The 11,564-nt window shown below is 35.9% G+C and overlaps 1 protein-coding gene across 1 annotated transcript in view; it reads right to left on the bottom strand.

Moving 5' to 3' along the window:
- Positions 1–3,821: 3,821 nt before the first annotated feature.
- The window catches only part of LOC126738945 (glucose dehydrogenase [FAD, quinone]), a 44,030-nt gene continuing 36,287 nt past the window's right edge, over positions 3,822–11,564 (bottom strand). The window contains exons 5-11 of the mRNA XM_050444440.1: positions 9,594–9,684; positions 9,368–9,535; positions 9,045–9,308; positions 5,195–5,425; positions 4,823–5,143; positions 4,581–4,768; positions 3,822–4,527 (exon numbers count right to left, since the gene is read on the bottom strand). Of these exons, the coding sequence (XP_050300397.1) occupies positions 4,300–4,527; positions 4,581–4,768; positions 4,823–5,143; positions 5,195–5,425; positions 9,045–9,308; positions 9,368–9,535; positions 9,594–9,684 (1,491 nt within the window). The 3' untranslated portion in view covers positions 3,822–4,299. The remainder of the gene's footprint in view (positions 4,528–4,580; positions 4,769–4,822; positions 5,144–5,194; positions 5,426–9,044; positions 9,309–9,367; positions 9,536–9,593; positions 9,685–11,564) is intronic.

Here is an 11,564-nt window from a genome sequence, read left to right as displayed (position 1 = left end):
ATACCGCTTCCTCTTTTTAATAAGCGGCTGCCTCTGCTCAAGTGTATGTCAATGTGGGGATTTGTTTTCAATTACATTTGAAACCAGACCGTTTTCTGCCAAAAAAAACAATTTTAAATGTAGTTTCGAGTTTTGAGACATCCTTTTTTCTTTAAGATTGTCGTAAATTTACCACTAAAGTGCAAGAACCTTCTACAGAAAGGGTCCAAAAGCGTATTGCCCTTAAAGTGAATTCAACACGATTAATATTTTATATTTTAACTATATTTCACAGACAACCTGGTATTTGGTTTTGTCTTAAAGTGTAATATGAAAGTATTCAGTGATGAGGGTTTTTGTTTCATACAGCGCTCTTTTAAGTTTATATATACTTTTAGTTTTCTACGATAATTATTATATCAAATCAGCCATGTTTTATTTACCGGAAAATACAGAATATTTCTGGTAACACACAGACGAGACATTTCAAAGACATATTGAAGTACTACTTCAAGAGAATTTCGAGTATTACAAACAACTGTTTGGCGTACTTCAATACTTGCATACGTGCGCGTTGTCATATTGCGCCTCCCTATGGGTAATGATCGATTCTCCAACCTGTATAGTAGCAACGTGCACCATCATGTGCATGAAATGTTAAATTTAGTAAGAAGTTATTTGTTTTTGACCTGCTAGCGATGATTAGCACGACTACCAAAGATAAAATTGGTAGTCGTGTCGATAGAGTAGAAGTATCGATTAAGTAGAAGTGTTAAAGAGGAGCTGGGTGTAAACTATAAAACTGTTACCAGTATTTGGAAAAAAACATATGGTAGCGTTTTTACCTATCACAGATAATCAACTAGTTTATTTTCACATATTCATTTTATGTTTGATTTAAATCTCGCGCCAATATTCCAAGCTTTACATCACTGAACTGATAACTGACTTCCATGGGCGATGCGGCTTCTTATATACTCTGCAGAATAATGTTCCGGAAGATTCTCGCTAACCATTGAGACGTCGTGCGGTGTGCCACTTGTATCATTCCAGAATGACGGAGAATCAGCTGGTTTCTCGGTGTTTACAGTATCGGTACACTGTCCCCTCCCTAAGGTCATGTAGTCCCGAAATCGTTACAAATATGGTGGATATTGATCGGCAGAAGGTTCTCCTCTTGCAACTGGACCTCTTGTCGTAGACCTCAGAGAACGACGTTGGAGAGTATAACAGCACACCAGAACTTCCATGCCTGTACACTTGAACACCACTTCTAACATACTGCGAATCATCCTTCAGTCTAGGTTATCGAATCCGCATGCGAGTTTGGGAATTGCTGAGATCAGATCCGCGCCAAGCAACTGCTCCTTTAGAGGACACAAAGCGTCCCAAACATCCTTATAGGTTGGTTTCTAGTGTGACGCCTCTTTTGTAACCAGAAGATCTTCCTACCAGTCTTCATCGGTTTATATTGAGTGCTGGACCGACTCTCCAGTTAGACCAACGAGCTCTTAAAATTTTCGAAACTTTCTACGAAAAACTTCAGCTATTCCTTCAGACATTTGTAAATCCTTAGCTACACAATGTGTCAGAGTATACTTAGCTGGAGCAGTAAACAAGTCTTGCTGCACCTCACAGGTCACGCCGTACTGACTCTTTCGGCTATTAGAATGATGGGCTATAAATATGTGAAATTGAATATTAAATCCGATTCTAGTTGGATTTGTCGCATCTTAGCGTCTTCGTGGTTTCGATAATAAAAAGCCATTCGGTTAAAGTTAATAACTTCAGCTTTACCGTTTGGCGCCTTTTGTATTCTGTAAAGAACGTCGTTGATGGCTAGTACTAGTACTTTAAATGGACCATCCCAGGATGTTTGAAATTTCAGTGACAGACTCTTCAGTCTTGACCCTAAGAGATGTCCAGACCATGTCACCGTTATTATACCTCTGATCTTTAGCATTAACATCATGTACATCTGTTAAAAGTCGTGCGTCTCATCAAAATGGCAGGAGAATTGCACAGGCATCACTTTCAATTGGCATAATCCAAGATCCACCATGAAAGACCCCTTTTCCCGATCCTTAGGAGCCAACTGAACTCGCCAGTATTCACTTTTCAAGTCTATCCTTGAGAAGAGTTTCGATCCAGCCAGGATTCGCATCCTTGAATTAAAACAATCACAATCAAAAATAGTTTGTTTGCACCAATTTATTTGCACACTTACACTACGAAACACGATTACTTATTCGAAATATGCATTTTCACCTTATTTATTTATCTATTTTTTCACCTTATTTATGTTCGATGTAAATCCAGTGCCAATATTCTGAACTTTACTTCACTGAACTAACAACTGACTTCCATCGGCGATGCGGCTCCTTCTCCGGAAGATTCTCGCTAACCTTCGAAACGTCGTGGGGTGCGCCACTTGTGTAATTTCGGAATGACGGAGACTCTGAGCTGGTTTCTCGGTGTTTACAATACGGTTACAATATGTTGCAAATATTCTAAAACTCAGGAGATATATCCCAAATCCCAGTGGCGACGAATGGACTTTTGTGATGCCATGACGAAAAAAGCAAATGAAAATTTAATTTTTTTAGGAAATATTCTATGTTTAGATGAATTATTTTTTTCATTAACACAGTCCTTCCGTTGTTCGATAGTGGTCTCGAGAAAATGAGCACAAAAGTTTTTAATTCCTTACTCAATAACCTTAAAAATTAAATATATGGGACTGGCGATGTTAAATGGCCTCCTAGATTTCCCGATTTGTCCCCAAATATTATAAAATAATTGTTTGTTAAATATGAAATATTTTCGTTTTGATTCTTGTAGATTTAGCTTAAAAGTTTTAATATAGTACCATGGTAAGGTGGCCTAACTGTAGAGAAAACCACAAGCGCAGGACCGCACTTATTTTTTTGTTAAGAGAAATAAAAAATCGTTTAATCTTATCAAAACATTAACAAGTTGAATATTTTAATATGTTATGATATTAAGGTGGTTAAAACGTATAAAAAAATATATAAATTAAAATAGTTGATGATGGTTTCTAAAAGACGAAACGTCGGACGTTAAACCTAAAAAAGTTATTTTGTAGAGGATAAGACGTCGCCTTAATAAAGTCATATCTCTTCTCGGAATTTGGGCCAACCTGTACTATATGCAGAAGCTACGAAATCTTTGGATACGTTCAACATATTTGACACATTGAAGCTTATTACAGTTATCAAATATCTTTCTAAGAAATCATTAGACAAAATCATTAGAAGTGAAACACCAATATATTCTAAAGAAAGGCGATAAAGAGGAGAGATGAGACCCTTAATGTACACCAGATGGAAGTCGGTTACTGTTAAAGTAGAAATTACTAAGTTAAATAATTTGACTCAAATTAGGAACTTACCCTTCTACTAATTCCAATCTTTTTTGAGTGTGTATTCTCCAAAGCCTCAACAGAAAATCCCTCAATTAACCTCATTAAACTCTCACTCCAGAGTTCCGTTATGGGGTCTAAAGTCAACGTGTCTATTTCTTAAAAGACAAAAATCATGCCATTGAAATGCAATTGGAAATCTTACATTTTGAATTTCATATCAATATTAGTGGCTTTAAATATATTCCTGCATCCATGTAATTTATATTAAATATGTTATATTGATATATGAATTAATAAATAAATAAAATATCCCTTAATGGTTACAAATCCCTTAATGTCAGTCAAAAATAACACGTTTGTTAGGAAAAAATTGTAATTTTATTAACATTAACATCAAAATGTATTAAATTTGCATTTAATATTTCAGACACAAAATTGATTTATTAAAAGACTCCTATTGATATGTAATATACTATTTATTTTAGGCACAGTAATACTGTACATCAATTAAATTGTATTTAAGAATTAGTAGAATTGCTTGGTTTAAAAAGATTTTTTTTAATCACTATTATTATTACAATAACACATTTTTACAATCGATAGCACAAAACAAATTACGATAATTTACATAATATATGTACAAAATTGCATTAAAAAAAGGAACTACATGTGCAATATTTTTATACTTACTTAACTGGCATTATAATTAAATATTTTCAAAAGTAGAACAAGTTCTTTGACAATTTTATTACTTTTTAAACTCGAAAATTACTTTTAAGATAATTATAACCATAAATTATTTTATAATATAGTATTAGACATTTGAACAAGTAATACATAATTGAAAAACTCTTTTTCAGTTTTATCGCACTACCGATATAACAATTTCAAATCTCCAGCACTGTAATAATTATTTTTAATAAATACAGGCTACATTATCTTTGAGCCCAACCTCGTACATCACTCCACTGCCTCACCACCCTGTTACTACCTAATGGAGGGCTATGCGAATAAAAGTAACCCTGAGCAGGCGTTAACCATCGCGCCTTAATTATATCCGCCCCCTTTTCTCCAATCATTATGGCGGGAGCATTTGTATTGCCAGTTGTTACTTTCGGCATTATACTGGTATCTATTACTCGTAGTCTGTCAATCCCATGCACCTAAAGGAAAAAATGGCTCTCATACTCTAAACATTTTATAAAAGAAAAATTACCCTTAAATCAGGCGCCAAAACGGCCAGAGGATCATTTCTAGGGCCCATCTTACAGCTTCCAGCTTGATGATTTTCTGGACCGGTTTGTCGTTTCATCGCACACTCCCAATACGGATCTGATCCAAATGTCAAACTTTCGCACCCCTGTACCGGTGTTTTATCCAGTTGAAACCCGTATCTCCTTAGAGCTGTATAAACAAAAATGAAAATAATATTTCTCAGTACAGAATCACCGAACTTACCTTTAGTTTCAGCTAACCTCAAGGCAAATCTTATACCCTCAATCATAACTTTAACATCATTATTATCAGTAAAATAATTAGCAAAAATCATTGGTTTGCTTAAGGGATTGGCATCCCTTAACCGAATCTCTCCTCTACTTTTTGGATGTAATACAGCAGGAATTATTTGAATTTGTCTGGATGCGTTATCGACCCTCTCTCCGACCTGACCGGTCTTGGCGCAATTTGCTAAGAAACCACCAAAGAAGAATTGAATATCTGGATGGTCCAGATTCGGGTCGTTATATTTAGTGTTGATAAATCCAGTCACTTCAGATATTCCTGGAAATTTCTTAAGTAGAAACGCAAAAACGGATAATCATAGCTTCTCACCTGTACCGCTCATTAGTCCATCTCTGAATAGTAAATATTCCATTGCGGTTGCCCAATTTAAAGGAGCGGTATTAGTATCATTGATATTGAAATTTAGGAAAAATGCCACATGGTTTTGTAAATTTTTACCCACACCTGGCAAGTCGTGGACTACAGGCACTTTGACTTGTTCCAGTTCATTTTTTGGTCCTATCCCAGAAAGTAGCAAAATTTGCGGAGAATTTACGGCACCTAAAGAAATGTGTCAATATTATTTATTTTTAGCAATACAGCCCAACAGTATAAACCATTTACAGAGCCAAAGGTTACAATAATGTTTAAACAATTTTTAAGATATAATAAAGACACACATAAATAAAAACTAAAATATTCTCCGCGACATCATAGTATAAACTATGTTTTAACAATTTATAGCAACAATCTTAGGCTTCCAATATAAAACTAAGCAATCACAAATTATAAACCCCAAGCAAAATAAATACCCATATACCTAAATCTCAAAGAGAGAAAAAAAACATAACAACAATACAAACAGCAAAGTTAATTGGATAATCCCAAAAACGCTCTTACCAAAGGTTTTAGTATTCCTAGAATTTAGTCGTGGTACACAAAAATTTAATTTATCTAGCAATTCAGAACAGTTAATATCCCCACGCAGAATTATATGCAACAATACAACTGAGGCTTTTTTTTCCTGAATTCAAGTGAGTCCACGGAGAATCGAGTTAACCCTGGAATGCTACTTGGGATACATTTGTACCCCATCATTAATCATATCTCAAGTTAAATGGAAGTGGGCGGGGGAACGAACGCCGAAGTCTTATTAGTTTCAAGACGCGGCAAGTCAGTTCGCGTGCGACAATTGACGTCGGCACACGGTTTTTGCTTTTCGAGATTTGTGATATTTGGGGTTAGCGCGTACCCCAGTGTAGCAGTTTAGGTTAAATATACTCTGTGATTATTTCGCTTCTCAGTAGATTTTGGTGATTATTATTATATGAGTAAGTATCTTTTTTTTTGAAAAGAGAGAGAAATTTCTAAAATATGTCTATAATACTTATATAAAATATTTTAGTTTTTTTTTAAGTTATTATATTTTTCTTTGATATTTAAGTTATTATTGATTTTCTTTGTTAGGCTGCACGAATAATGGGCAGAAAAAGTTCTTCGACCTAACAAAGCCTGAAGATGTCGGAGAAATTCATCGCATTCTCTATGAATCTGATTCAGACAGTTTTTCGGGAGACAGCGAGGAGGAAGATGCCGTTATACCTGATTTTAGAGAGGAGCCAGAAGAGGATGAAATACGCGGCAATCAAATCAATCTTAATTCTTTTATTGCACCAGAACAAACTCAGGATACCTTTCCATCTGATACAGATTCGGAAGATGACAATATACCATTGGCAGAAATACAGGCGATCAACAGAGATATGGTGGAAATTTTACCAGTGCCTACCAAATTAAGGGGTAAAAATGGGTTTATGTGGTCAGGTAAGAAAGGCGCAATTCATCGTACACCAAAACGAAATCTGATTTTACATTTACCTGGAAACAAAAACGAAGCAAAACATATAACATCGGGAACTGAAGCTTGGAAATTATGTTTCACTCAAGAAACTCTCGATAAAATTACCCAATATACTAATAACGAGATCCAAGTTCAACGATTAAAATATTCAAATAAGAACGATGACCAAGATACTGATGCACCTGTTATTACGCCAGTAGGTAAGAGACAAACAGCATTGAACTCCAAGCACTTTTCGGGCTATTTTATTATGCCGGTGTTATGAAAATGGCCGGAGTTTTGACCAAGGAACTATTTGATAAAGATACAGGAATGCCAATATTCCGTGCTACCATGCCCGAGGCACATTTCAGGTTTTTGATAAACTGTCTTCGCTTTGATGATAAGCAGTCCAGAGCTGAAAGAAAAGAAACTGATAAGCTTGCAGCTTTTCGAGAGGTATTTGAGAGATCAATCTTTAAAATGAAAAACCTATATACTCCTTCAGAATATATTACAATTGATGAACAATTGGTTGGTTTTAGAGGGCGATGTCCTTTTAAAATGTACATCCCTTCAAAGCCCAATAAATACGGAATCAAAATTGTGTTGTCCTGTGATGCCAAAACAGCTTTTACACTTGATGCTGAAATTTATATAGGAAAAGGTTCCACACCAACTGATGTTCCTGTAGCTCAGTATTACTGTAATAAGCTAACCAGTTCTGTCCAAGGAACAAATAGGAACTTGACCATGGATAACTGGTTTACTTCTATTGAGACCACGAAACATCTTTAGGAGAGGAAAATTACCATTGTTGGTACTGTGAGAAGAAATAAAAAAGAAATTCCCGAGTCGTTTTTGGAACTCAAAGAAAGGAATCAAAATTCTGCCATGTTTTGCTACAGTGGACATCTGACACTGTTATCATACTGTCCACCCAAGAGTGCTAAAAAAGCAGTAATTATGCTTTCGACAATGCACGAAAAAGGTGATGAGCCATTTACGACCAAGTTACCAGAAATTATTCAATTTTATAATTCTACAAAAGGAGGAGTGGATACTTTAGACCAGTTGTGCCACACTTATTCTACTGGTAGAAAAACACGTCGCTGGCCATTATGTCTGTTCTATAATTTGTTGGATATTCTGGGATATAATTCAATGATTCTTTTGCGTGGCTCTGGTGAAGTGAATAAAGAAATTGTAAAGCACAGGAGAGAATACCTCAAGAAGCTTGCCCTTGACCTGGTCTTGATGAGTCATTTGGAAGCTCCAACTTTGAGGCGCGAACTCCGTGAAACTATATGTAGGGTCCTCAAGATAACCACTTCAGAAGAAGTACCTACTAGGCTTACAACAACAGTGGGTAGGTGTGTGCTTTGTCCCAGAAGAGAGGATCGAAAATCGAGAGTTAGCTATGCTGTATGCAAAAAGTTCGTGTGTTTGCAACATTAAAAAAAATATGCTCAGTGTGTGCCGCATAAACATTTTATTATGGATGTGCGTTAAAAGTATTCTTAGAGACTCGGTTTAAGTTATTATTTTTCTATAAGTGAATAAATTTTTCGTTTTTCTAAAATACGACGTGTTTTATTTAGGGTACGGTTGTACCCCTGTGTAGCAGATGCAGAGTGGGAACTAAGTGTAGTATTCCAGGGTTAAAAGCAGATTATATGAAATGAGCTGTAAAGGGTAAAAACCATCAACTTGGAAGGATATGTACTTAAGAAACTTTAGTTGAATTTTTTCCATCGAATACTTATGAATTTCATACTAAGGGATCCATATAACAGAAGCGTATTCAAGTCTAGAACGTACAAAGCTAAAAAATAATGTTTTTATTGCTTCTATGTTATTAAAACGCCGACAGTTGCGTACTATAAAGCCCAGTGCCCTACCAGCGCGATCCGAGACAGACTCCACCCGATCCACAAAGGTTAATTTAGGGTCAAAGAGTACACCCAAATCCGAAATGGATTTACCCCGATTTAGATTTGTTGATAAACTATATTTAAATTCAATTGGATTTTTTTTCCGTGAAAAAGTAAGAACTCTACATTTCGAGACGTTAATATTTAATTTGTTTTTGGTGCACGACAAACTAATACAATTCAAGTCGCTCTGCAAGGAATAACAATAATTTATGTTTACGATAGTGGAAAATATCTTGAGGTCATCGGCAAATAGGAGTTTCTTATTGATAAGGATAGTAATTAAATCATATATAAATACCGGAAAGAATAACGGTCCCAAGTTAGAGCCCTGTGACACCCCCGAAGATGCAGTATATTTATGTGAAATATAAAAAAGCTTCCACATCTGAGCTACTACACTCACCCCCAGAGACAATAACCTCCTTTGTAGCATAAATCTCCTTACTACCTCCTTCAGTCAAAACCTCCACCCCGTAGGCCTGTTTACTTTGAGGATTTACTAAAACTTTAGTAACAGTGGAATTCATCAAAATATCCAGATTTTCTCGAGTTTTAAAGGGACGAATAAATGCTCGCGCTGTACTCAACCTTGAACCATTTCTATTTGTGGTCTGCGCTATTTGGAACCCAGTGTGGTAGATACCGTTAACATCTCTGATTGGCTGTCCTGAAATTCATTGATATAGTTGACTAAAAACAAACGCTAAAATATTCATTTATGTTTACCCAATTCCTCAGCAGCTTTTATAATGGCCCTTGATAAAGGAGGGTGATAAGGAAACTGCGAGACTTGTAAAAGTCCGCCCTCTGAATGGTACCCTCTGTCCATTTTATCCACTTGTTTGTTATCTTCGCTTTTAAGGAAATATGGAAGGACGTCGTTATATCCCCAGCCTGAAGGATAAAGTGGATTGGTAAAAATATGATTTACGAGTTATGTCATTTTAATTACCATCATTTCCTAATGCCTCCCAATCATTATAATCCTTGCGTGATCCGCGCATGTACATCATTCCATTCATAACCGAAGTACCACCCATTACCTATGTAAACGAAGACGTTTTTATAATACTGAAACTTTATAGATCAAGTTTATGATATATAATGGTTTAGTCAAGGGCGAAGATATGTACCAAACTTGTATATCTTAACCTAAATTAGTAATATCTATCTAATTCTTTCTTGATAGGATAGGTTTGTTTGTTGCATGTTAAAAGTGTGTTGAAAGCATAGACATACAGGAAGGTACACGAATAAAATCGGAATTATTTATTAAAATTTATCTAATTTTAAGTATTTTACAAAACAATCTTATCCCTTTTAAAGTACTCTCAGTTATAGCTAATAAATTGTACTTCCTACTTGTGCTTTCACTGTTAGATAGCTCCTCCCTCGTTTCTTTCTTGACCTCTTCAATGTTATCAAATTGGGGTCTTTTCATACCTTAAATCTGTAATACCACAAGAGCGGATCAGTATCATGCTGTTGTCTCAAAGCACTACAAGTTTAAGTCTCGATATTCTTTTTTTTTTGTAGTCAAAGTCAGAGGAAAAGTCTTGGCAAAAATCTATTTCGTTCTATAGTATAAATCTTCCGTTTGTTGATAACATATGGTTAAATTCCCCTTTTGACGACTATAAAATATAAATGATTACATTTTAAAAATGATTGGTTATATTCGAAATTTGATCATTTAAAATTTTCTTTTCAAAAACATCATCCTTTAGGCCTTAGTATCGCAGTAAGTTTTAGAACCCACATCTTCCTATTTTCATTACCTGTACCACACCAGTATTGGTATAGCCATTAGCTGAGGTTAAGAGACGACGAGACTTATTTTTTAGAGATATTTATTTTTACTATATTTATTTACAACTACTTAAATCTCACGCCAATATTTCGAACTTTACGTCAGTGAAATGAGAACTGAATACTGTAGGCGATGCAGCTTCTTATATACTCGGCACAACGCTGTAGCGGAAGAATCTCGCCAACCTTTAGGAATGACGGAGAATCGGCTGGTTTCTCGGTGTACAATATCGTTATACTGTCCCCTCCCTAAGATCATTTCATCCCGAAATGTATCCAAATATGGTAGATGTCGATATCGGCAGAAGGTCGATATCGACTCTCTTGCAGGTGGACCTCTTGCAGAAATAACAATCAACGCTTTGCTCTAGAGAACGACGTTGGGACAACAGAACATCAGATCTTGCACGCTTGTAGACCTCAAGACCACTTCTAACGTGTTGCGAATCATCCTCCAGTTAAGGCTATGGAGTCCGCTTGCGAGTTTAAAAATTGCTAAGCTTCTCAGATCCGCGGCAACTCGGCCTTTAGAGAATACAAACGTCCTTATAAAACTATTTAAATCTCGCGCCAATATTCTGAACCTTACTTCACTGAACTGACTACTATCGGCGATGCGACTCTTTATATACTCGGCAGAACGCTGTTCCGGAAGATTATTGCCAACCTTCGAGACGACGTGCGATGTGCCATTTGTGTTATTCCGGAAAGATGGAGATCAGCTTGTTTCTCGGTATTTACAATATCGTTACAATATTTTATAGGATTGCCTTGATTTGTATGTTCCTAAAAAGAGACTAAGGTCTTCATCTTTTCCTAAATGGTTTAGTCCTTTACTTAAAGACTTAATGTATTAAAAGAAGGCTGCACACAGGAAATATACGTCTACTCCCTCACCTGACTCTTATGCTCGTTTTTCAACCCTTAGATCTCGATGTAAAGTAGAACACGATCGTTGCTTTAGTGAATATATTGGTAAAGTGGAGAGGTCAGTGGTGGATGATAGTGGTTACTTTTGGTAGGTTTGTCAATGACAAAAGAAAGAGCAATGCATTTCCAAGTTCGATGTTTTTGGGCCGGGAAATGGCAGAGTCTAGGGAAGCAATTACTGATT

Source organism: Anthonomus grandis, chromosome 7 (genome assembly GCF_022605725.1).
Source record: "Anthonomus grandis grandis chromosome 7, icAntGran1.3, whole genome shotgun sequence".
In the NCBI taxonomy this organism is placed as follows: domain Eukaryota; kingdom Metazoa; phylum Arthropoda; class Insecta; order Coleoptera; family Curculionidae; genus Anthonomus; species Anthonomus grandis.
This window is presented reverse-complemented; position numbering and strand designations above follow the sequence as displayed.